The following is a 26,261-nucleotide window of genomic DNA, read 5'->3' as shown; positions in this document are numbered from 1 at the left end:
TTTCCCCAGAGCAGGACACTGCTGATTGTAATTAAAACATACTTGCAGGCAGGGAGAAGATTACAAGTTACAGTTTAAAAAAAAGATTTTAACTGATACTGTGGAAGAATAAAAGAAAGCGGGATGAGTAAATTGGGGAGGAATGTAAATAAAGCTTGCACTGGGAAACAAGGGCAAGAAACCAAGAGGTAAGAAGGCAAGAAAAGAAAGCTAGGATCAGATAGAGCCCCACTTGCTATTCAGCTGTTCCTTATGCTACACATCTTCTGGTTTTGAGGTCAGGTTTCTATTCACATTCAAACAGCAATCTGATTGGGATCCCAGAGGCCAAAAGGTATGAGGACCCGTGAGGGGCATAAGGAGAAGGGAAGAATTGTCAGCTTGTTCATGTGGGGTGTATGGTATTCAGGGAACGTGAGTGATGGGATGGCAGGTTAAAGTCTTTCTTAAACTCCTCTGAACAATTTCAGAGATTCCTGAGGGCAAGAGCTCCCCTCTGTGAGAAACAGTGAGAAAAGAGTTACTGCATTTAAAGGAAACTCATCAAGTAAAGGTGAGTGATTCAGAATGAGGTTTAGAGTAAAAGCCATTTCAAATTCTTGAAAAGAATATAAAATAAAAAGAAGAGACACTAACCATATTATCAGGAGAGAAAATTATTTTTGGATTTTAAGAAATCGATTCTAAATGACAGAAAAAAAGATTTTACTATACTACTAAGTTGATTCCTGCCTCAAAGAACTAAAAAAACACAGGTGTAAATTAGTCGTCAGCTTGCTATCTATCTTCTCTCTATGTCTAGTGCATACAAATCATATGCATTCATACATATATATACACACACACACTCATACAAAATATATTCACACACATACTGCACATACATAAAGAGATACATTTGTGTGTATTATTTTATGGGAAAACAACAGCTATAAATATTGTGAGGACAGGTATTCTGCCTTATTCATCTTATAACAATTACGACTCTTAAACATAGTAGAACTTAAATATTTGTAATATCAATAAACATTATTGCAATTAGAAATACTAAAAGATATCAAAAGATACCAGCTCTAACATATCAGAGATAGTTAAATGCTGTGAAGCACAGAGTGCACAGAGAAGCATGAAATAAAAGTGTATCAGAAATACTTTCACATATATCTTATGTTTTATTAAGGGTACTAAAGAAATATATATATGTATATATAAAATCCTTTGGAATCGAAAAGAGTCTTATATCTTGTATTTTGCTGTGGTAAAGACTCAAATAACTTTCTCTAAGAGAGATGAATTTGTAATGAAGCTCATTTTAAAACTGAAGTTTCCGAGTGAAAAGGTCAATGATTCTCCTTTGCCCCATAGTCCCAACCCTTTAATATTTGAGGAATCATTTTATTTTCTGTAAGTTGGAAGATAAAGGGTCAGAATACGATGTCTGATCTAAGTATGGAAATCTAAGATCATCTTAAAATGCATTGAAAAGACTTGTCTAGGTTGGAATACTGTGGTTGCTTTTCTTAGATACTTTTGTATTTCAAAAATTCCCTTTTATGTTGCATTTTTTGAGATACATTTTCTGATGCAGTTTGTTGAATACACTCTCTATTCTTATTTTTTGTAGGCATTAAAGCAGAGCAGGGCTGAGAGCTTTAAATGAAAGAATAGATCACATGGCGTTAGGTGGGGATGATTTTTTCCTGCAGTAGAAGTTTTCACTAGCTTAGTGAACACCTTTCCTTTCTTTCAAATAAATCTTAATAAATGGAAAAAAACATGCCTCCGTCCACATTTAGAGGCAGCACCAACATGAAAACATAGGAGTATCAAGCTTGAACCTTTGCCTTGGTGAAGTTAAGCATACCATGATTGCTTAAGCAATATATAGGTACTGCGCTAAATGATAAATCCCAAGCATGTTACTTGGATTTTGAATGAGTTCAATGTAAAATGTAAAGTATCAGATGTGAAATGCTCTGAGGAATTGAAAACACTGATTTTGTATAGACTGAAGCTGAATATTTATTCATCCACATTTACCAAGCACTTAAAACATGTCAGGTGTTTTGGCAAGAGCTGAGGATTCAAAGATCTATAATAAAAATTTGCTATCTCAGGATGTATACTGATTAATGGGGGGTGGGTAAAAGAATTAACAATCCCTGACAGTGTGATGCTAAGTTAGGAAACATTTGCCTGCACTGGATTGTTCTAAGTGCCTTTTATACATTACCTCAGTTAATTCTTGCAGCTTTGTGAAGAAAATACAGATGCACAATCCCTTCTCTATAGTTCTGAACTCCAAAAAGTCCCAGACAGCTCTGGACAGTGGATGGTTTTATTTTTTAAATTCATTTAGCAGCAAAATTTGATCTGACGCCATGTTATTTCTCATCTTTATTTATCCAGTTTGGTATGAATAGTCACACTTTTACCGCAGAAATATTTGTTTGATTACCAAGTACTGCCCCAGATCCTCCTGGAGATTTTATTCCTATACTATTATTAGGTCCATTTAACAGAGGAAAAAACTGATGTAAAGAGATTAAATAATTTATGTAAGGAGAGACCTTCAAGATGGCGGAGGAGTAAGATGTGGAGATCACCTTCCTCCCCACAAATATACCAGAAATACATCTACATGTGGAACAACTCCTACAGAACACCTACTGAACGCTAGCAGAAGACCTCAGACTTCCCAAAAGGCAAGAAACTCCCCACGTACCTGAGAAGGGCAAAAGAAAATAGAAAAAACAGAGACAAAAGAATAGGGATGGGACCTGCACCACTGGGAGGGAGCTGTGAAGGAAGAAAAGTTTCCACACACTAGGAGCCTGTTCACTGGCAGAGACGGGGATGGACGGTGTGGGGAAGCTTCAGAGCCATGGAGGAGAGCGCAGCAACATGGGTGCAGAGGGCAAAGCAGAGAGATTCGTGCACAGCGGATCAGTGCTGACCAGCACTCACCAGACCAAGAGGCTTGTCTGCTCACCTGCTGGGGTGAGTGGGGGCTGGGAGCTGAGGCTCGAGCTTCAGAGGTTGGATCCCAGGGAGAAGACTGGGGTTAGCTGTGTGAACACAGCCTGAAGGGGTCTAGTGTGCCACAGCTATCTGGAAGGGAGTCTGGGAAAATGTCTGGAGCTGCCTAAGAGGCAAGAGACCATTGTTTTGGGGTGCGCAAGGAGAGGGGATTCAGAGCACCACCTAAATGAGCTCCAGAGATGGGCATGGGCCACAGCTATCAGCACTAACACCAGAGACGGGCAGGAGACTCTAAGGCTGCTGCTGCAGCCACCAAGAAGCCTGTGTGCAAGCACAGGTCACTGTCCACACCTCCCCTCCCGGGAGCCTGTGCAGCCACCACTGCCAGGGTCCATGATCCAGGGACGAGTTCCCCAGGAGAACGCACAGCACGCGTCAGGCTGTTGCAACAACATGCCAGCCTCTGCCGCTGCAGGCTCGCCCCGCATTCTGCACCCCTCCCTCCACCCCCAACCCCCCGGCCCGAGAGAGCCAGAGCCCCCTAATCAGCTGCTCCTTTAACCCTGTCCTGTCTGGGCGGGAACAGACGCCCTCAGGCAACCTACACGCAGAGGCGGGGCCAAATCCAAAGCTGAACCCCAGGAGCTGTGCGAACAAAGAAGAGAAAGGGAAATCTCTCCCAGCAGCCTCAAGAGCAGAGGATTAAATCTCCACCATCAACTTGATCTACCCTGCATCTGTGGAATACCTGAATAGATAATGATACATCCCAAAATTAAGGCGGTGGACTTTGGGAGCAACTGCAGACTTGGGGTTTGCTTTCTGCATCTAATCTGTTTCTGGTTTTATGTTTATCCTAGTTTAGTATTTACAGTTTATTATCACTGGTAGATTTGTTTATTGATTTGGTTGCTCTCTTCCTTTTTTTTAAATATATATAGATACATTTTTTTATTCCTTTTTCTTTATTTGTGAGTATGTATGTGTATGCTTCTTTGTGTGATTTTGTCAGTATAGCTTTGCTTTCACCATTTGTCCTAGGATTTTGTCTATCCTTTTTTTTTTTCTAGTATAGTTTTTAATGCTTATTATCATTGATGGATTTGTTTTTTGGGTTGGTTGCTCTTTTCTTTCTTTCTTTCTTTCCTTTTTTTATTATTTAAAAATTTTTCTATTTTTTAAAATTTTTATTTAATAACTTTATTTTATTTTATTTATTTTCTTCTTTCTTTCTTTTTTTCTCCCTTTTCTTCTGAGCCGTGTGGCTGACAGGGTCTTGGTGCTTCGGCCAGGTGTCAGGCCTGTGCCTCTGAGGTGGGAGAGCCAAGTTCAGGACATTGGTCCACCAGAGACCTCCTGGCTCCAAGTAATATCAAACAGCGAAATCTCTCCCAGAGATTTCCATCTCAATGCTAAGACCCAGTTCCACTCAATGACCAACAAGCTACAGTGCTGGTACACCCTATGCCAAACAACTAGCAAGACAGGAACACAACCCCACCCATTAGGAGAGAGGCTGCCTAAAATAATAATAAGGTCACAGACACCCCAAAACACACCACCAGATGCGGTCCTGCCCACCAGAAAAACAAGATCCAGCCTCATCCACCAAAACACAGGCACTAGTCCCCTCCACCAGGAAGCCTACACAACCCACTGTACCAAACTTAGCTACTGGGGGCAGACACCAAAAACAAAGGGAACTACGAACCTGCAGCCTGTGAAAAGGAGACCATAAACGCAGTAAGTGAAGCTAAATGAGAAGACAGAGAAACACACAGCATATGGAGGAGCAAGGTAAAAACCCACCAGAACAAACAAATGAAGAGGAAATAGGCAGTCTACCTGAAAAATAATTCAGAGCAATGATAGTAAAGATGATCCAAAATCTTGGAAATAGAATGGAGAAAATAAAAGAAACAATTAACAAGGCTCTAGAAGAACTAAAGAGCAAACAAACAATGATGAACAACACAATAAATGAAATTAAGAATTCTCTAGAAGTAATCAATAGCAGAATAACTGAGGTAGAAGAACGGATAAGTGACCTGGAATATAAAATAGAGGAAATAACTACTGCAGAGCAGAATAAAGAAAAAAGAATGAAAAGAATAGAGGACAGTCTTAGAGACCTCTGGGAAAACATTAAATACTCCAACCTTTGAATTATAGGGGTTCCAGAAGAAGGAGAGAAAAAGAAATGGACTGAGAAAATATTTGAAGAGATTATAGTTGAAAACTTCCCTAATATGGGAAAGGAAATAGTCAAGTCCAGGAAGCACAGAGAGTCCCATACAGGATAAATCCAAGGAGAAATATGCCAAGACACATACTAATCAAACTATCAAAAGTTAAATACAGAGACAAAATATTAAAAGCAGCACGGGTAAAACAACAAAAAACATACAAGGGAATCCCCATAAGGTTAACAGCTGATCTTTCAACAGAAACCTTGCAAGCCAGAACAGAAAGGCAGGACATATTTAAAGTAATGAAAGGGAAAAATCTACAGCCAAGATTACTCTACCCAGCAAGGATCTCATTCAGATTTGATGGAGAAATTAAAACCTTTACAGACAAAAAGAGGCTTAAAGAGTTCAGCACCACCAAACCAGCTTTACAACAAATGCTAAAGGAACTTCTCGAGGCAGGAAACAAAAGAGAAGGAAAAGACCTACAATAACAAACCCAAAACAATTAAGAAACTCATAATAGGAACATACATATCGATAAATACCTTAAACGTAAGTGGATTAAAAGCTCCAGCCAAAAGACATAGACTGGCTGAATGGATACAAAAACAAGAGCTATATATATGCTGTCTACGAGAGACCCACTTCAGACCTAGTGACACATACAGACTGAAAGTGAGGGGATGGAAAAAAATATTCCATGCAAATGGAAACCAAAAGAAAGCTGGAGTAGCAATTCTCATAGCAGACAAAATAGACTTTAAAATAAAGAATGTTACAAGAGACAAAGAAGGACACTACATAGTGATCAAGGGATCAAGCCAAGAAGAAGATATTACAATTGTAGATACTTATGCACCCAGCATAGGAGCACCTCAATACGTAAGGAAAATGCTAACATCCATATAAGGGGAAATCAACAGTAATACAAGCGTAGTAGGGGACTTTAACACCCCACTTTCACCAATGGACAGATCATCCAAAATGAAAATAAATAAGGAAACACAAGCTTTAAATGATACATTAAACAAGATGGACTTAATTGATATTTACAGGACGTTCCATCCAAAACAACTGAATACACTTTCTTCTCAGGTGCTCATGGAACATTCTACAGGATGGACTGTATATTGGGTCACAAATCAAGCCTCGGTAAATTTAAGAAAATTGAAATCGTTTCAAGTATCTATTCAGACCACAAGGCTATGAGACTACATATCAGTTATAGGAAAAAATCTGTAAAAAATACAAACACATGGAGGCTAAACAATACACTAGTAAATAACCAACAGATCACTGAAGAAATCAAACAGGAAATCAAAAAATACTTAGAAACAAATGACAATGAAAACACAACAACAACACGACAAGGATGCAGCAAAAGCAGTTCTAAGAGGGAAGCTTAAAGCAATACAATCCTACCTCAAGAAACAAGAAACATCTCAAATAAACAACCTAACCTTACACCTAAAGCAATTTGAGAAAGAAGAACAAAAATATCCCAAAGTTAGCAGAAGGAAAGATCATAAAGATCAGATCCAAAATAAATGAAGAAAACAATAGCAAAGATCAAAAAAACTAAAAGCTGGTTCTTGGAGAAGATAAACAAAATTGATAAACCATTAGCCAGACTCATCAAGAAAAAAATGGAGAAGACTCAAATCAATAGAATTAGAAATAAAAAAGGAGAAGTAACAACTGACAGTGCAGAAATACAAAGGATAATGAGAGATTACTACAAGCAACTACATGCCAATAAAATGGACAACCTGGAAGAAGTGGACAAATTCTTAGAAAAGCACAAACTTCCGAGGCTGAACCAGGAAGAAATAGAAAATATAAGTAGACCAATCACAAGCATTGAAATTGAGACTGTGATTTAAAATCTTCGAACAACCAAAGCCCACAACCAGATGGTTTCACAGGTGAATTCTATCAAACATTTAGAGAAGAGGTAACACCTATCCACCTCAAACTTTTCCAAAATATAGCAGAGGGAGGAACACTCCCGAATCATTCTATGAGGCCACCATCACCCTGATACCAAAACCAGACAAAGATGTCACAAAGAAAGAAAACTACAGGCCAATGTCACTGATGAACATAGATGCAAAAATCCTCAACAAAATACTAGAAAACAGAACCCAACAACACATTAAAAGGATCATACACCATGATCAAGTGTGGTTTATCCCAGAAATGCAAGGATTCTTCAATATAAGCAAATCAATCAATGTGACACACATATTAACAAATTGAAGGAGAAGAACCATATGATCATCTCAGTAGATGCAGAAAAAGCTTCTGACAAAATTCAACACCCGTTTATGACAAAAACCCTCCAGAAAGTAGGCATAGAGGGAGTTTACCTAAATATAATAAAGGCCATATATGACAAACCCACAGCCAACATCATTCTCAATGGTGAAAAACTGGAACCATTTCTCTAAGATCAGGAACAAGACATGGTTGTCCACTCTCACCAGTATTATTCAACATAGTTTTGGAAGCTTTAGCCACAGAAATCAGAGCAGAATTAGAAATAAAATGAATCCGAATTGGAAAAGAAGAAGTAAAGATGTCACTGTTTGCAGATGACATGATACTATACATAGAGAATCCTAAACATGCCACCAGAAAACTACTAGAGCTAATCAAGGAATTTGGTAAAGTAGCAGGATACAAAATTAATGCACAGAAATCTCTTTCATTCCTATACACTAATGTTGAAAAATCCGAAAGAGAAATTAAGGAAACACTGCCAGTTACCACTGCAACAAAAAGAATAAAATACCTAGGAATAAACCTACCTAAAGAGTCAAAAGACCTGTATGCACAAAACTGTAAGACACTCATGAAAGAAATTAAAGATGTTACAAACAGAGAGATATGCCATGTTCTTGGATTGGAAGAATCAACATTGTGAAAATGACTATAGTACCCAAAGCAATCTACAGATTCAGTGCAATCCCTATCAAACTACCAATGGCATTTTTCACAGAACCAGAACAAAAAATTTCACAATTTGTATGGAAACACAAAAGACCTCGATTATCCAAAGCAATCTTGAGAAAGAAAAACAGAGCTGGAGGAATCAGGCTCCTGGACTGGTACTGGGACAAAAAACAGAAATATAGATCAATGGAACAGGATAGAAAGCCCAGAGATAAACCCATGCACACATGGTCACTTTACTTTCGATAAAGGAGGCAAGAATATACAGTGGAGAAAACACAGCCTCTTCAATAAGTGGTGCTGGGAGAACTGGACAGCTACATGTTAAAGAATGAAATAAGAACACTCCCTAACAGCATACACAAAAATAAACTCAAAATGGATTAAAGACCTAAATGTAAGGCCAGAGACTATCAAACTCTTAGAGGAAAACATAGGCAGAACACTCTATGACATAAATCACAGCAAGATCCTTTTTGACCCACCTCCTAGAGAAATAGAAATAAAAATAAACGAATGGGACCTAATGAAACGTAAAAGCTTTTGCACAGCAAAGGAAACCATAAACAAGACGAAAATACAACCCTCAGAATGGGAGAAAATATTTGTAAATGAAGCAGGTGACAAAGGATTAATCTCCAAAATTACAAGCAACTCATGGAGCTCAATATCTAAAAAACAAACAACTCAATCCAAAAATAGGCAGAAGACCTAAATAGACATTTATCTAAAGAAGAGATACAGATTACCAACAAACACAGGAAAGGATACTCAACATCACTAATCATTAGAGAAATGCAAATCAAAACTACAATGAGGTATCACCTCACACTGGTCAGAATGGCCATCATTGAAAAATCTAGAAACAATAAATGCTGGAGAGGGTGTGGAGGAAAGGGAACCCTCTTGCCCTGTTGGTGGGAATGTAAATTGATACAGCCACTGTGGAGAACAGTATGGGGGTTCCGTAAAAAACTAAAACTAGAACTACCATACGACCCAGCAATCCCACTACTGAGCGTATACCCTGAGAAAACCATAATTCAAAAAGAGTCATGTATCACAATGTTCATTGCAGCTCTATTTACAATAGCCAGGACATGGAAGCAACGTAAGTGTCCATCGACAGATGAATGGATAAAGAAGATGTGGCACATATATACAGTGGAATATTACTCAGCCATAAAAAGAAATGTAATTGAGTTATTTGTAGTGAGGTGGATGGACCTAGAGTCTGTCATACAGAGTGAAGTAAGTCAGAAAGAGAAATACAAATACCATATGCTAACACATATATATGGAATCTAAAAGACAAAAAAAAAGGTTCTGAAGAACCTAGAGGCAGGACAGGAATAGAGATGCAGACGTAGAGAATGGACTTGAGGACATGGGGAGGGGGAAGGATAAGCTGGGATGAAGTGAGAGAGTGGCATGGACTTATATACACTATCGAATGTAAAATAGCTAGTAGGAATCAGACAGAGAGATCATCTCGGTATTTTGTGACCACCTAGAGGGATGGGATAAGGAGGGTGGGAGGGAGATGCAAAAGGGAGGAGATATGGGGATAATTGTATATGTGTAGCGGATTCACTTTGTTATAAAGCAGAAACAAACACAACCTTGTAAAGCAATTATACCCTAATAAAGATGTTAAAAGTAATTAAGGTACGATTTGACAGCTAGCAAAAGGCAGAGCTGGGATCTGAACTGAGGTACGCTGACTCCAAAGTCCTTACTCTTAATACTACTATTGTGGCTTTTACATACTGTGATGGAGTTAAGCACAAGGCTCCATGGGTCCTAAGGGGCTCAGCTAAATTAGACTGATGGAGTTTTAAGGAAGGTTTTCTGAAGAAAGAATCATATTTGATCTGAGTGGGAGGTGAGTAGGAGAGGTAGACAAAGTGGGGAAGGACCTTTGGGGCAAAAAGCAAGGATGCATGTGTGAAATACACAGGGATTGTCTGGTATGATCCTTGGCCTTTAGTAGAATCTCAATTAATGTCATCATTACTAAGTAGCTGCCATGGGGGAGTTATAAATGATGCAGTATGGTAAGAGCAAAATGTCATAATGAAAGTCTTAACGAGTAGGCGGTGCCTTGATGGCTAGTTAAAACAATGGGATGTCACTAGAAAAATTGAGAAGAAGAGAATGGGGGAGAGATAGACAATATCAGTTTTTATTTGAAAAGTCATTCTGGTAATGCTTTGGAAACGTACAAAACTGGGGGCAGCGTTGTCATAATGAGACTAGCGCAGTAATCCAAAGGAGATATCTCGTGCCCAAATATGGGCAGCTGCAGAGCAGTGGGTATGGAGATGGGGGATGGGGATGAGAATTGCCAAGGAAGTAGAATCCGGATGAATTGGTCCCTGGATGCAGTGAGTGGGAGGAAGTGCAGAGAGGTCTGTGGTGACTCCCAGATTCCTGGTTTGGGAGGAAGGAAGGCTTATTGGTACATGTAGCTACAGATTCAGCTGTGGGTGGGAAACCTGAGGATGTTCTTTCCTGATGACCTGGTGGTTTTCTGTGAAGTTGTTGGGAGGTTATGTGCCAAGAGTGAGGAAATGTGAATGGGGCAGGCATTTTAAGAGAAAGCAGCAAAGCTGCTGAGGGGAATGGGAGAGAAAGCAGGGGATGTACAGAATTGTCACTACAGGATACATACCTTGAACAGTTTGCATTAGCAGATCTCTGAATGTTTTACATGTTAGAGACGTACTTTATGGTGATTGATTCACTCATTAACAAACAGTCACTGGAGATCAATTTTGTGCCAGTCATTTTGTTGGATGTTGGGGGCGATTGACGAATTAGACCCAAGGCTTTAGCATCTAGGTGGTTATCTGACAGATTTGGGGTGGGGAATTTTTGCTTGGTTTCTTGTCACCGTCAGTAGAGTAAATTCAATTTCCTAATATGATCTTTGCTTTTATATTTTAACTTCTCAATTCTATTTTCTTCTTTTCCATAAAAACCAAATCAAACCAAACTAAAACAAGAATAACAGAATCCCTAAAGAAGCCCTCTTATTTCTATTCAACTCACCACCATCTTCCCAGTCACCCACATTTGAAACCTGAGCTATTTTTAATACTTTTCTTTCTTTTGACTCAAAAATAGATTCACTGTGGGGTGCATTAGTTCTGTGTTTAAATCTGTCTGTCTTTCTCCATCACTGTGGTCCATTCTATTGCAGGCTCTCTTTTCAACACAGTTTCATTCCACAAAACATAGGAACTGGGCTGTGTAAAATGAGCAAGACATGATTGCTGCCTTAAAGGATTTGAATCTTATGATCTGGGGGGATAGCTTCTCAGCTCTTCTTCCTGTGTCCTTGTAGTGCTTCCTTATGCTGTGCAGGTGCATTACCCAACACAGTGCTGGGCAGATAATAAGCGCTCAGTTTCCGTCTATTTGCTTTCTTCCATTTCCACTTGCCCTCCTCCTACCCTTCCTCATCCTTATCCCTTTGTTTCACCTCTCAGTGTTGCACAGACTCTTTTCTCAACTCTCAGTAATAATCTAACTCTGATTCAAAAGGAGAAGAATAAAAGGAAGAAAGAAGGATTAAGGAGAGAGAGGGAGGCTGGCTTGCTAACACGGGACTCCTACTTTGTCAAGGAAAGTTAGCCTCTCCTCATCTGCATATTACAGTTAATTTCCCTAAAAATCAACTTTAATTTTATCATTCCACCTTTTATTGTACAGGGGGAAGTGGCTATTTGTTGCCCACCAGATAAAATCACACTGTATTCCTGACCTGTTCACACTGTTCCTTACTGTCCTGTCAGTCATCACCTATGCCAGCTCAACCGCTGAATAGCCCTACCATACCCCATGCTTTTGTCTTTTGCACGCATGCTCTCTCCATATGGAATACTCGTTCCCATCTTTACCCTTTTCCTGTTAAAACCCTTCCTATCTTTTAAGACTCACTTTTTTGGCCTATTTGTTATAGGACACTTTCCCAGGATTATGGGAATACCACTCAGTCGATCTTCATCTCTTCCTCTTTAAGCCTTTTGAAATCGTTGTTTATAGGTTGTAGTTTTTTCAAACACTGAAGGCTCTTGGCCTTGTCACTTCCTAGCTGTGTGATCTTGGGCAAGATGCGTCCTTGCTCTGGGAAAGCTCTCTATTCCTATTTGTAAAATAAGAGTCATAATAGTACTGACCTAAAAAGGGTTTTGTGAAGGCTGAAGGGGGTAATGCATATAAAACACTTAGTGCAGTTCTTTATAGCATGTAGTAAGCACTTAAAAATTAGCTATTGTCATTATTACTGTTATTTTCTCTCTTACAGCACTAAACAATGGCTGCAGTATATCACAGTTGTTATCTATTCACATCACCCGTCCTGTAATAGTTCAAAAGTTTCTTGAGGTCACAAATCCCATTTTGATGCATCTTTGCCTCTTCCGGAGCACTAGAGTCACACAGCAGAAATTTCATAAATGTGTGTTGAAAGAACAAATGAAAACTATCTGACTGATGGTTCAAAGTATTTTGTTGCCCTACAATGTGTTCAGACAAAGCTTATTTCCTGAAACACCAAATAGGACAAAGCAAGATTTTGCCATAAAAATAGAATTTGAATTACTTTGTGAAATTACTGTAAGGGTAGAGAGGAAATTTGAGTGTGCTTTGGTTGTTAAGATTCTTGATCAAATAGGGATTAGGCAAGGAGGCTGAACATACAGTGGAAAGACTAGAAGAAAATAAACCAAGCATGTCGGAGGAAGGAAATCTGAACAAATTCCGAGTTGCTGAACAAACTGAAGAATAACAAGGAGTCAGTATTGAATTGGTGTGGTCAATGAACAGGAAACCTGAGTAGTGAACAAGAAATGCTTGGGTGTTAAAAATGAGTTTTAGTGGGTTTGCTGCTGTTGTAGACATTGAGCAAGTTTAAAGTATAATTTCTTATAGTTACTTGAATAGTGTTAAAAGTAAAAGTAGATTTCTGTTAAAATGACATTGTACTAAATAGATTTTTCTCTGTAATATAAAGTGAGTAAATAAGGTAACCATAAGAAACAAAATGAACAGCTTTGGGTAAGCATGATAGAGGTTTCTTTTTCCTTAATATAACCATTGAAAGTTATTTCAGTGGAATTTTGGAAACCAGAAAAATGTCCAAAATGTATTTGATTTCAGAGAAGATTATGAAGAGAACAAATTCTGTGAGACATTTAGGTTTTGCAAATTGAAATAGAGGACATCATCTGGCTAATAACGACAAAATGAATTTTCCCACTGAAGTGGATAATAAGATGAGAAAGTAACTAATAGTTGTTGAGTGTCTATGATTTGCCAGGGTGCTTACATTCATCATTGAAGTTTATTCTTTGTAACAGTTCCCTAACATAGGTCTTAATTTTTTCATTTTGAACTTAGAAAGATCAGCTAACTTTCACACGGCCACTGAGAACTTAGGATAAAATAGCATCTCAAAGCCTGTCTGGAAATCGTATGTATCACACTGCCTCCCTGCTATTGCTTACTAAAATAGTACATAATTTTCTCATAGTTTTACTTTGTGTTCATATTTACTTAGGGCGCTAGTACAGAACAGCTGATGGAGGATATTTTAAGCTAATGAATTGTAACGATCATCCTTACGAAGCAGTAATCATGAGGACAAATGTTTTGATTTCAGGAATGGGTCTTGCTGGTGGCAGTGAGCACAATATTGTTCTTCAATACCAGACCACTAAATATCTGTGGAGGAGAAGGAAGGAGGGGTAAGAAGGAAGGAAGGAATTCCAGTTCTTTCCAATAAACCCCCAAACTATCTAGTAATCGTTGAGTTGTAATAGAGAACATTCTTTATTTTCAGTTTGTACTCACTTTGAAAAGACCTGCCGTAGAATAATTATCTTGTGAATGTACTAAGGAACTGTGGTTAAGTCCAAAGAGTTGTTTCATTTGGGAAATAGAGATGGCGTATATTATCCGGGGACTCACCATTCTTTTCAGAGTAAATTAAGAGGTCTCATTTGCAGACCCATGGGCTCTCTTGTTCTGAAGCTCTTCACAGGCCAGTACACATAACTACACACTGACTTTGGTGGGGACACATGTGAGTGAAACTCATGGATGAACTGCTGCAAACCTCACTGATATGTTAAGGCAAGCAATCTGGTCTCTGGAAATATAAGAGGAAAATAACCAAGCACCTCTTCACTTTTGAGATAAACCACCCATCTAAGCATCCAGTTTGATGGTGTTATCAATAAACTAGGATTATTACACTTCCATTGGCTTCCTTGCTCCAAGACTTATTCAGTCTTAAGCCTGAGGGAGCTTGTTCCCAGGTTAAGACCTGAGGTAGATTGTCACTAGGTTTAGAGCCATATCCTGCTACATTCTAAGAGAGAATTTGCTCACTGTAAATTTATATTCCAGGAAACACTTGGGTCAGGGAAAGTGAAACAGTTTTCTTTGTGGAACTTACCCCTGTATGTTGTGATAGCTGCTGTTTTCCCAACATTTCTAGATTTGGAAAGGAAAGTAGAAGATGCAGCATAGACAATATAATTCTTGTGACTGGAGAAATCTATCAGAGGAAAAGAAAGATTCTCTGAGGGTATTGGGCCAGCTATGAAGCTATATTACATTCTGTTACCAGAAGAGTGGAATTTGCTGTGTAAAAGTGTCAACCCAAGGATCTAGTATATTGCTGGGGGATATAAAACAGAATTCTCGAGAAGCAGTGGACAGTGTTACTAGGGCCTGACCACTGTTATCAGAGGAGAGGACTCCTGGACATTGGAGTTATCTGGTTGCCAAACTACATTACGGTTGAGTTTCCAGAGATTTTTAAGCTGGGGGAATTAGTGCTGGAGTCCAAGTTCTGTGAGCTGGTTACTTTGTTTTTCAGGCGTTTGTACTTGACCATATTGATATCTTCCTTTTCTTTTGAAAACGTCTCTCAACTGTGTGGAAATGTGGATTTTAGTATGAACAGAAATTACCTCAGTGCTTTGCCCTAGGAGTTCTATAATTTTTAATAAGGCTCCTATAAGGTTAAAAGATACTAGAAAATACAATAAAGAGATGATAACTTCCTAATTGTGAAACATTAGAAGACTTGTAATGTGTAAACATTCAAAACCTCTGGATAATTACAAAAAAGAACACTAGGTTAAAAAAATAGATCAGGGAAAACCTACGCATAAAATGTCAGGAGGCCCTATTGCATAGCAATCAATAACCTAGCTTTTGGAGTCAGATGTTGTGATTCACAGCTCTACCACCTACCAAGCTGTGTGATCTCAGGCGAGATGCTTAGCTTCTATAAGCCAAGTTTAATTTTCTGAAAAATAATGTTTCCTAATTAATATGAGGATTAAATGAGATAGTGTATATTACAAAGTATGTGGTATGCAAGCACTGAAATAGAACTGGGATTATTACAAGTCATTCAGGTTCAGTCAAATTTGTAAGAGACTCAAGATTCTAAAAACAAAAGAAGCAAAGTATGTAAATGCTGTTTCAGCTTGGAACCCGCCTCTTCCCCACACATGCATAAAGAATATCCATGCCAAATGCTCTGCTCTCCATGAAGTCAGTCTTGCATTCCCACCTGACCCAACTAGAAACGACTCCCTCCCTTGATCTCTATGACCTTTTAAAACAGAGATTACTTCCTTGCTTCAGCATTTCTCATAATGAAGCCATGTGCTAAAGGCACTTGTGTTTTTGTCTTATCTCCCCAACTAAACTATAAGCTTTGTGAGGATAGCTACTATCTATAATCATACTTTTAATCCTGAAAAGATCCTAAAACACAATAGACATTGAAGTAAATTGTATTTAATTGAAATGTAGATATATTTAAATTACTTTTCACTCCTCTTTTCTGTATCATAGTATCATAGTGAAATTTTGTATCATAGTGAAATTCTTGAATAGAACATGTGCTATGTGTATTGCATGTCTGTGCTGAAATCATAGTGAGAAAAGCTATATGAATTTTAGAATGGCAGTCTTGTCTCTAGATAGTACATTCATTCTGGAAACAGCTCAATATGAACACCAATTTTAAAATCCAATTTGAATCCAACTCTATGTCATTCTGACTGATGATCTGTTGGGTGTTGAGTCTTAAAATGATTTTAGATACATTAACTTAAACAGGTTAGGAGTTAATCAGTGAAACTGAAGTATTATTATATGTAACATCTGCGTTTAGATAAATTCAAATGTGTATACTATTACTTTATTTTCATAGAGGAATTTTACTATACTGACCCTTGTCACTGGTATGAAATCAGTTTTACATAGTATGTAAAGATGCAGAGCATACAAAATATGGCACTCAGGACAAATCTTTGCTAGCTCTCACTGTAACATTATCTATTCTGTATATAAGGTACTGTAATAATTGACACCCATACTACTTTTGTTTAGAACTGTTGAGGGGTGATGTTTTCTTTCTATAACTTTTTTCCTTTTTTTCCATTTTATTTAAATTTAAAATTCATAGGTACAAAAGTGTTTAAATTTTGATTAAAATTATTATATGCTAATATTTTTAAAGAAAAGAAAAAGAAAGGGGTGCATTCAGTTTCAATCCCAACTGTTGTTTGGACTGTCATGTCACATGAACAGTGACATTTTATCTGAGGATATGAAGATAGCATTGGATCTTATGGATTGGATATTCTGAACATCAGATCTGATGTGTCTCCTTTTCAATATATGTGAAATAAAACTTAGAAGTCATTCACAGTTATATCCTGACATGCTCTTGTCAAACACTGGAATGTTTGAATGATTTAAATTCTGTCTTAATATTTTCCTCCTTATTTTATTTAATTTTATGTATTATATGTTAAAAATGTTGAAGGAAGTATTAAAAATGGATAGGCTGACTGGTGGGTCGGTGGTGGAGTCCTTAGGGGTATGTCAGTCAGGGAAACAGCAAGAAGTTGACATTTGACCAAAAGTCGGTATGGAGCAGCAATGATTAACTACTTATTGAGATGACCTTATAGAATATTTGCTCCTTGCTTCATTCACATTCTCTGTTTTAAAGGGCTGTCAAAGTTAGTTCTGTGAGATTACAGTACAGGCATTTTAAAAGGCTTTTCTTAAGATCACAGTTTAGTTGATAATTGTGAGTATAACCAACTTTATTTTAAGTAGTTTGAAAAAAATTAAAGTGACAATATAAAAGAATTAATACTTTCTGTTTTCAGAATATGTCCTGCTATCTTAATTAATAGTTGAAATATCCCAAACCAAATCAAACACCACCATAGTAAAATCAGTAAAAAAAACAGCTTAGGTTTCGGTAGCTTTCCATTTGGTGTCTAGTCTCCAATTGAACAAATTGGGATTGACTTGAATGATAACGGTACAGGAAGTACGTCCTTTGGCTGCGTTGGGTCTTCTTTGGTGCGTGCGGGCTTTCTCTAGTTGCGGCAAGCAGGGGCCACTCTTCGTTGCAGTGCATGGGCTTCTCATTGCGGTGGCTTCTTTTGTTGCAGAGCACGGGCTCTAGGCACACGGGCCTCAGTAGTTGTGGCTCAAAGGCTCTAGAGTGCAGGCTCAGTAGTTGTGGCGCACGGGCTTAGTTGCTCCGCGGCATGTGGGATCTTCCCGGACTAGGGCTCGAACCTGTGTCCCCTGCATTGGCAGGCAGATTCTTAACCACTGCACCACCAGGGAAGTCCCTGGTCACTCATTCTTTCAGTCATTTATTCAAGACACTTTCTTTGAATGTTGAAATGAAATACAAAGAAAAATATAAAATTCTTCTCCAAAAATTCACACTCCCAGGTGGGGCATGAAAATAGAGAACCAAGGAGAAGTAGACACTTAGGATAAAATATAGTAAAACAGCCTTGTATCTGGTGCTAGGGAAAACAGACAGAAGCCCCAGCTCTGTGGGAGGGGGAGAGAAAGGTGTTTTCACAGAAGACATGCCATTTTAGTGTAATCTTTAAAAGTATTAAGGGTTTTCCAGGAGAATCCATGGGGCAGGCTTTGCAGCCAGAGGGAACAATATATGTACAGGTGCATGCCAGTGCATTTAAAAACCTGGAAATTGTCTTCACCCGTGAGTTGCTTAGAAGCCACTTATTCATTTCAGTGGCCGCCGAGAGTAAAGGACAAACCAGATTCCAGGTTGTGTAATTAGTTAACATTTGTTGAACATTATACTGGTTGCTAAACTGAATCTTGTTAGGCCCTTCCTCTACCCAGTGAGTACCGTCTAATTAAGAGGGCAACCAAGGCAGGATGAAAACAACATCAAATCAATCAGCAGCTGTCTTTAAAGGGCCCCACGGCTGTCTGTATAGAGATTTATAGATTAACTGCAGCACTTTGAATTGCAGTGGGAAGAAAATTGGCAGCAGCTGCAAACTTCACAGTGTGGCTTTATTTTGCTTCAGGCAGCTGAACCCAGAAGTAGGTGGGCTACCCATTCTGGTCCCTCCAATATTTAATAGTGTCCAAGGGTATCCCCAATAGGACACCCATGTGTAATCCAGCCATTTCCTAAGCTATCATCAGTATGCATGAATTTATTAAAAACTCTGAAATATTCTGATTCTAGATAATAAAGGTGGAATTTTATACAATTTGGGGAAATTCAGCCAGGAATTTGGAGAATATCTATTTGTGTAATTCTAAAACCTTAGTGATTGAAATCTGTCTGAAATGTAATTGGGAACAATCTTTATAGATTTTATTATAGGCCTATAGCTAAAACTATCATAACTTTGTGCTTGCGTAACACAGGACATAGAATCATGAAATGTTAATCTTTATTTTTTAAAAATAAAACAAAGAGCATTCTATTTTAGTATTATAGTTAAGTGATTTTAGTCTAATCTCAACTACGTATGTCAAAGGCAATTTTTTTTTCAAAAGTACAGGTACAGTACTATTATGTTGTCTAGAATAATATATACGTAGATACATATTGTTTGGAATGCAAAAAGTTCTAAAGTGAAAAAGCAATATTTCTTTTTGCTTTGATTATTTATAGCATAGTGAATTAATGGCTCGATCAATGTAAGTGTATTAAAATATATATTTAATTTTAGACCTAAATACTATTTATGTAAGAGACTGGGTAATAAGTAGTGAGGCTGTAGGGATTTTAGATGGCTGAACTAACTTGTATGCATTTCCTCACTTGTATTTCATTTCCTACTCATCTTGATTTCGATGTTAGATCTGTTTTCTTTCTCACATTTACTGTATTTATTCCTCACACTTACATTTTTGCTAACACTGAGCTAGCATTCTGAAGTTGCCTAATATTTCCATGAACTTGGTCAGGCTACTGAAGCACTCTGAGCCACCACTGACACATCTTTAAAATGGTGATAATGACATTGGTTCTGCCTCTCTCACAGCGGGACTGTGAGAATCAAATGATTCAGTGCTTTTGAAAGTGTCAAGTTACACACAGTTAAAGGAGGTATATTGATTGTATATCTCAGAGTTTGCATTTGCACATATTATAAAGGCAAGTTTTAGTCTTTTTTAATAAAACTGTGGTACTTCCTTTGCAGAAAGAGGGAACTTACTAAGAAACTCAGATATTCCCCCAGCAGTTTGCACGTGTATCTTTATGCCTGCAAGTGTGAATGTAGATGCTAACTGCATCTAATTCCACAGGGCTTCAAGTCCATTATCCTGCAGGTCAGGATTCATGGAGCAATACAGTTACACATCCTTTCCTATCACCCTTTCCATGCTACAGGAAAAAGTTAGGTAGCAGACTTATATCATGAGATAATTCCCCAAATATTAACCGCTGAGACTGTAAACAGCTGGCTCTGGGATCTACTTCTGAGAATTAATCCCCATCCTTCCCTCTCCTCTCCTTCTATTCCTTGCTACTATTGGTGGGCCTTGTATCCAAATCCTTTTGTGTTTAAGGTTTGTGGATGTGTACACTGTGTATGTACTTCAAGAGGAGTATACAGTACTTCAAAATACAAGCTCTTCTTTAATAGGTAATTTGTGTATGTCTGTGTTGGAAAGAAATAGCATACAATAACAAAGATGAAGGTGCAATTTAAAGCACAGTCGTTTTGAAAATCTGTCTTTGAGTAACAAAAACGTATCCTCATTTCAGAACATGATGAGTGTGTCACAAATCAGCACAACTGTGATGAAAATGCTTTATGCTTCAATACTGTCGGAGGACACAACTGCGTTTGCAAGCCAGGCTATACCGGGAATGGAACTACGTGCAAAGGTAAAAGATTTAAGTGCTGGCACCTCTTCCATTAGGGATAATGCAATCCGTCTCTCCCTCCCTCCACCCTTTCTCATCACTGTTACCTGCCTTCTGGGTACATCCCACAGACATTGAGAACTTTGAAGTGTAGCTCATGGGCTTCCTCTTGGATTACGTCAGTGTTTAAATGGCCAAACTGTTCAACAACTCTGATTTGATGCTCCATGACCTCAACCACAGTGGTTTCCACCTCTATTCCTCCCTAGTGGAATCATAGCCATAATCACGTCCTGGGCATTTTTGTACAGAACTACTCCACTCTAGAAATCTAAACTTTAGCTTTTTATTATCTAACCCCACGTCCTTCTGCTTCCAGTTTGCCCACTCTGTTCTTTCCACAGTTTTTCATCTTTAATCTCTCTGACCTGTCCTTTTCATCCAGATTCCCAGTCTCCTCCCAGGTTCCGATATTTCTTTTTGAGTCCAAACATTACAGCTGTATTTTTTTCGGCAGCCCTATCAACCCATGTTTCACTACCATGATCCACTGTGAAATATCTATGTGGGGTCAGTCTGAGAGCTCTTCTTCTCTGCTCTCTCTCTCTTGAGCTAAATACTAATTAACTGGGAATTTTAGGTTTCTATGTGTTATCATTTCCCATTTTGCCTGGTTTGTCATTACCAGTCAATAATTCTCAGGTTTTCATTTCCATCAGCGGATATTCCGGCTGTAGTCCACCACCATCCCATTAATTCACTCTTTTATCCATGCCCTCATTTTCCTTCATCAGATGAGCTTCCCTCCCACTTCGAAAGGAAAACGGAGGTTCTATTCTGGAAACTCTGCCAAATTCCATAGGATAAAGCCCATATTCCTTATTACCTCATATAGATTTATTTATCATTTGTCTAATTCAGGCATTTTAAGCTTCAAAACTGGTCCATTCCTCAAATGTACTGTGTTCATTATCCTGGAGTTTACCAAAATTAATTTTCTTCGTTACATGTATATGGGAGACAGGAGATAACAAGGAATTGTTACTAATGCCGTGTCCTTTGGTCATGACTTTCAGACCTGGTCTACAGTCATACAGTGGATGCAGATAGGGAGGGGCCAGAGGATTACTCTGTCAAAGTCTATGGAAATCTGTAGTTTAGAGCATTGTAAAGGCCTGCGCATTTGGGAGTCTAAATCCCACAAAGATTTCCTCAGAAACTGGATGGATCCTGAGGAAAGCTAGACTTTCAAGTCCATAGATGGTATAAATGCACGCTTAGGACTTCCCCAAAGCATCTGGATGTTCAGAGAGTTAAGATTTCATCTGGGAGTCCAACAGCTTCTCATTCTTATTTGCATTTGACTCTCACTCCTTATTAATGTGAAAAATAAAGTTTATAGCGTAAAGAATTCTTGAAGCCATGAGAAAATGCAGACAGATAATTCTTATCTTTGAAGGAAGGAGAACTTTCCAGTGTCTATAAATTTCTTCTGGAAATTAGGACTATAGGTTGCCTGAGTAAAGACTCTCTGTTCCTGTGTGTGTCTCTACTGGGAACGTCAAAAGCTGAGAGAGAAGTAGTTTAGCTGTAGGATCTGAATCACTGAGTCCTATTCTCTATCAAGAGGCTGCAACCTTGCAAATTACTCCAAGGAGGATATACACATGGTCTGGTGGGTGTACCCTTTCTTTTCATGAGGCTTCAATTCCTAATCTCTTTGCAAGTTCTTGGTGACTAGGTATTGTTTTTGCCTAGGATGTAGACAGATTAAGACCTAGAACCAAAGAAGCCAAATGGCCTCTTTGGGCCCCTTCCTTTAACTCAGTAGCAGAATCTCAGATTTCTACAGTTTCCCACTCTGAGTAAGTACATCCTAACTAATTAGAGGAAGCACATGCCTGAAAACTAGAGCAAAAGCTTTTGCCCCAGGCATGGAACAGGCTGATGGAGTTCATCCACAATAGGCCTTGCCAGGCTGAGGGAACAGCCTTTGCCTTACAGAGTCAAAGAATAAGCTGAAGTGGAAACAGAAGTTTCTGAGGGTACTCCATCCTGCCCATCTTGTTTTTCTCACCTTTTCTGAGGGCGGCGCATCTCAAAAGATCACGCTTGCAGCGGCTCAGAGCTTGGCTTCTTTTTCTACTCACAGAAGAACTTCCCTCACTCACACACCCACTCTAACACAACAGGCTATGCAGTGCCTTTGCCCTTGATCCTGGATCCTGACCTATCCTTGGCAGAGGGATTCAAGACCCTTCTTGAAGACTCCTTTATCAAATTCTCATTATTGGCTAACTCATCACCAGGAATGATTTAGAACTTTTAGAAGGTTGGGGCACTTCTCTAGTATTTTGACAGTTTGGACAGTGTGTAGAATGATCAGAGCCGTATAGGATTCAATTATTTCTTATTTCCGTATCTTATTCTTTAGGTGGTGGTTTCTTCCTTAAGAAGATGCCTAGGATAGCTGCCATTTTTTTTAGATTTAATTTCAAGCTGGATTGCTACAATGAGGTGCAATACTACTTCTGATTCCTGTTTTGTAAGGCTACTGTTTTTTGTTAAAAGAAAGCTCAGTATTTTCTTTTACAGGTGAAATACTTAACATTGGAAAGAGTACTATTCTACAAATTGTGTTGAAATTTCTTACCTATATGGAAAGTATTATTTGAATATGAAATTATAATAGCATTTATATCAAAGGCAATAAAGAAAAGCTAGTTTGGAGTATCTTGAACCACTTCCTTCTAAAGTGCTAAAATTATGTATCTGAATTATTTCAGCGTTTTGCAAAGATGGCTGTAGGAATGGAGGAGCTTGCATTGCCGCTAATGTGTGTGCCTGCCCACAAGGCTTCACCGGGCCCAGCTGTGAAACGGGTAAGAATATCATACCATCTTCTAGAAGATGAAGTTTTACGCCCATGTATAAAGGAACCCGAGAGGAAAATAATATTTCAAGTGGGCTTTCAAAGCATGGCACTTGCTATTAACACAGAAGCTTAGGAGGCAGGAGGTGGGAAGTTTCAGTGAGGCGTCGTCACTGGGCGTTTGCCCAAAGTCACTCTAAGGAGGTTTTGCAGCTATTATAACTAGAAGTATATTGAACTTTTTCAGAAAAATATGTTGGATTACCCAGGATTTTATGACTTCATAGTTCACTTTACTCATTTGGAGCCCAGTTTTCCCGGAATCTATATGCCCATATTAAAGCATAGGATTCAAGCTTATGGCCAGCTCGCTTCCTGGGATACACTACTTCCTGCCTCCACATTTGAGAATTTTTAATACATTTTTACCTGGTCCATTTAATATTTTTTCATTGTTGTCTGTTTACAAAGTGTTTAAAGTTTTCTACCCCTTAATTATTCCTCATCCAAGTCTGTCCTGAACTTACTCTTTCTGATAGATACTAATACTAGAAACTTTTAAAAATATTAAAAAATATATATATGTGTAGTCTATATATAGCTTATGACTGAAAGTAAGATGTTTTGTCCATTGAAAACACACCTTGAGAATTTAAAAAGTGCCTTGAGTATTAGCCCCTAATTAAAATCATATCAGTAGTAGTTTTCGTTTCTTTGGGTTAAGTGGGTTCTAACAGCAGATGACCTCACAAAGTCTGATTATTCTCCCTAAGAGAAAACTGCTGCCACCAGTGATTAGTGGTTACCACCTCCTCTTGCTTTCCATAAATCTCAGTGCAGTAGATGCAGTGAATGTCCTGTCTCCATCCCACCTGCAGTCATCGGGTTTAATAAATACACTGATCAGAACGTGAGACAGAAAATGCTCTGGTCCATTTGAGAAGTGAAAAGTTTACTGAATAAGTACTGCCACTGAGCACAGAAGGATGCTCACAAAAGGATCACTACATCCTTTCTTTCTACAAGTACCTCTAAGCGGTGCTTTTCAAACTTCGGTGACTAACTGGTTACAAAGGTCTCTAACAGAAAATGCCTAGTGGCTGTCTTTGATATGTAGGCCTCTTTCTTAAGGAGATCATTTCCAAAATCAAGAGTTCCAAAGCTCATCGTGCATGTGAATCACCCATAGAGCTTGTTAACTTGATAAAAAAATACAGATTTCTGATAATTAACTATCATAGGATTTAGAAAATCAAAATCAGGTACTTCCAGTGCAGTGGTTCTACGATGTTTCTATCCCATGATCTCCAGTAGTACCCACACACGCATCAAGGTACACTAACAAGGTGTACATTCAGACCTATGGTAACTATGTTTCCTGAGTACAGTATTTTATGCTGTTTCTGGTACGAAGTCTGGATACTGAAATAGTGGCTTTCTCAGGGAATTTCAGTGGTGTGCAATTTTGAAATAAAGGCTGTCCCAGAAAATCTGGGATGAATAATGGTCATGCTCAATCCTGCGTATCATTTCCCCACTAAAAAAAAATTATATGGAGAGATTGTGAAAGTGTGGAATGGCAGAAGATTAATCTGAGCAATGTAAAATTTAAAACTGGAGTTAAAAGTAACCCAACAGAATATTTAGCTTTCTCTGTGTAGTTATCCTTGATCTTTCAGTCTGTAAGAGGACAAACACAAAATGCCAAGGGCTTTGAGAAAAATGTACGTTTAAAATCTAGTTTTACTCTTTCCTTGTTACGTGGCCTTGGGCAAGGTGCATAACTTCTGTGTCTTTTACCCTGTGTACGTCACCTTACTCTTCACAGGTCTCCTCGAAGATAGGTATTATCTTGGAGGTATTATCCATTTACAAACAAAAATATTGGGTTCATCATGATTTAATTTTTCTAACATCAGAGAGCTAGCAGCTGAATACTAAGGTCTTTCTACTCTCAAATCCAGGTTTTTATCTATATAATTGCTTTTCAAAGTTTCTTCTGAAGTCACTCTAATGACAGAGGAGAGAGAATGCCTCCTATCTGGGAAAATGTAATACCAACACTTGCCTTAAGGCATCTGTCCCAATTATTGCTCCAGGTTAGATCCCAATTCCTCACCTCCCAACACCACCATTTTTGTTGATGTAGTTATAAATAGAAGGTGTGCCCTTTAAAAAAATACCTTCAGATGAGAAGAGACTCATTTGAAATAATTTATTCACCCATTTATTCAACAGATGTTTAATTAGGATCTGTTATATGCTGAGCACTGATCTAGAAACAGGATATAGCAGTGAACAAAACTGAGGCCCTGTCTGCATGGAAATTATGGTGTAGTGGAACAGAGGGACTATAAACAGGAAAATAAATGTCAGGTAACAATAGGTACTGTAGGGCTTCCCTGGTGGTGCAGTGGTTGGGAGTCCGCCTGCCGATGCAGGGGACATGGGTTCGTGACCCGGTCCGGGAAGATCCCACATGCCGCGGAGCGGCTGGGCCCGTGAGCCATGGCCGCTGAGCCTGCGCGTCCGGAGCCTGTACTCTGCAACGGGAGAGGCCACGACAGTGAGAAGCCCGCGTACCGGGAAAAAAAAAAAAAAAGGTACTGTAAAGAAAACTAAAGCAGATAGTATAAAATTATTTTATTAACCTCTGGACCTTACATATGATGGGTATTATTATTATTGATATTTACTTTATTAATAAAGGTAACTAACCTCAGCTTCTGTATCAAGTCCCAAAATTTCAGTGGTAAATATAAAAGGTGTATTGCTCATTCACATCTCAGTTTATGTTGAATGCGGTATTGAGGAGAGAGTTGAGGGGGATTGGGGTTCCTCAAACTAGGGGCCCTGGCTATTGCCATTTAGTGAAGAAGCCATACCCAGTACGTGACCTCTAAAACTGCTAGAGAAGAGGACCACAGAGAAAGCACGGAAAATGCACACCTAGCGTTACTGCCTCAGGTCAGAAGTGTCCCTTCCCGTCACATACCGTTGGTAAGAGCTAACCACATGGATTCAAGGGGTTAAGAAAGTGTAG

The 26,261-nt window shown here is 38.6% G+C and overlaps 1 protein-coding gene across 3 annotated transcripts in view; it reads left to right on the top strand.

Annotated features, from left to right (window-relative positions):
- NELL2 (neural EGFL like 2) overlaps window positions 1–26,261 on the top strand; it is a 376,784-nt gene that overhangs the window by 234,519 nt on the left and 116,004 nt on the right. For all 3 annotated transcript variants that reach the window (XM_049694047.1, XM_004274430.3, XM_049694046.1), the window contains 2 exons: window positions 20,245–20,367; window positions 23,133–23,228. In XM_049694047.1, the coding sequence (XP_049550004.1) occupies window positions 20,245–20,367; window positions 23,133–23,228 (219 nt within the window). The remainder of the gene's footprint in view (window positions 1–20,244; window positions 20,368–23,132; window positions 23,229–26,261) is intronic.

Source organism: Orcinus orca, chromosome 11, assembly GCF_937001465.1.
Source record: "Orcinus orca chromosome 11, mOrcOrc1.1, whole genome shotgun sequence".
Lineage (NCBI taxonomy): Eukaryota > Metazoa > Chordata > Mammalia > Artiodactyla > Delphinidae > Orcinus > Orcinus orca.
This window is presented reverse-complemented; position numbering and strand designations above follow the sequence as displayed.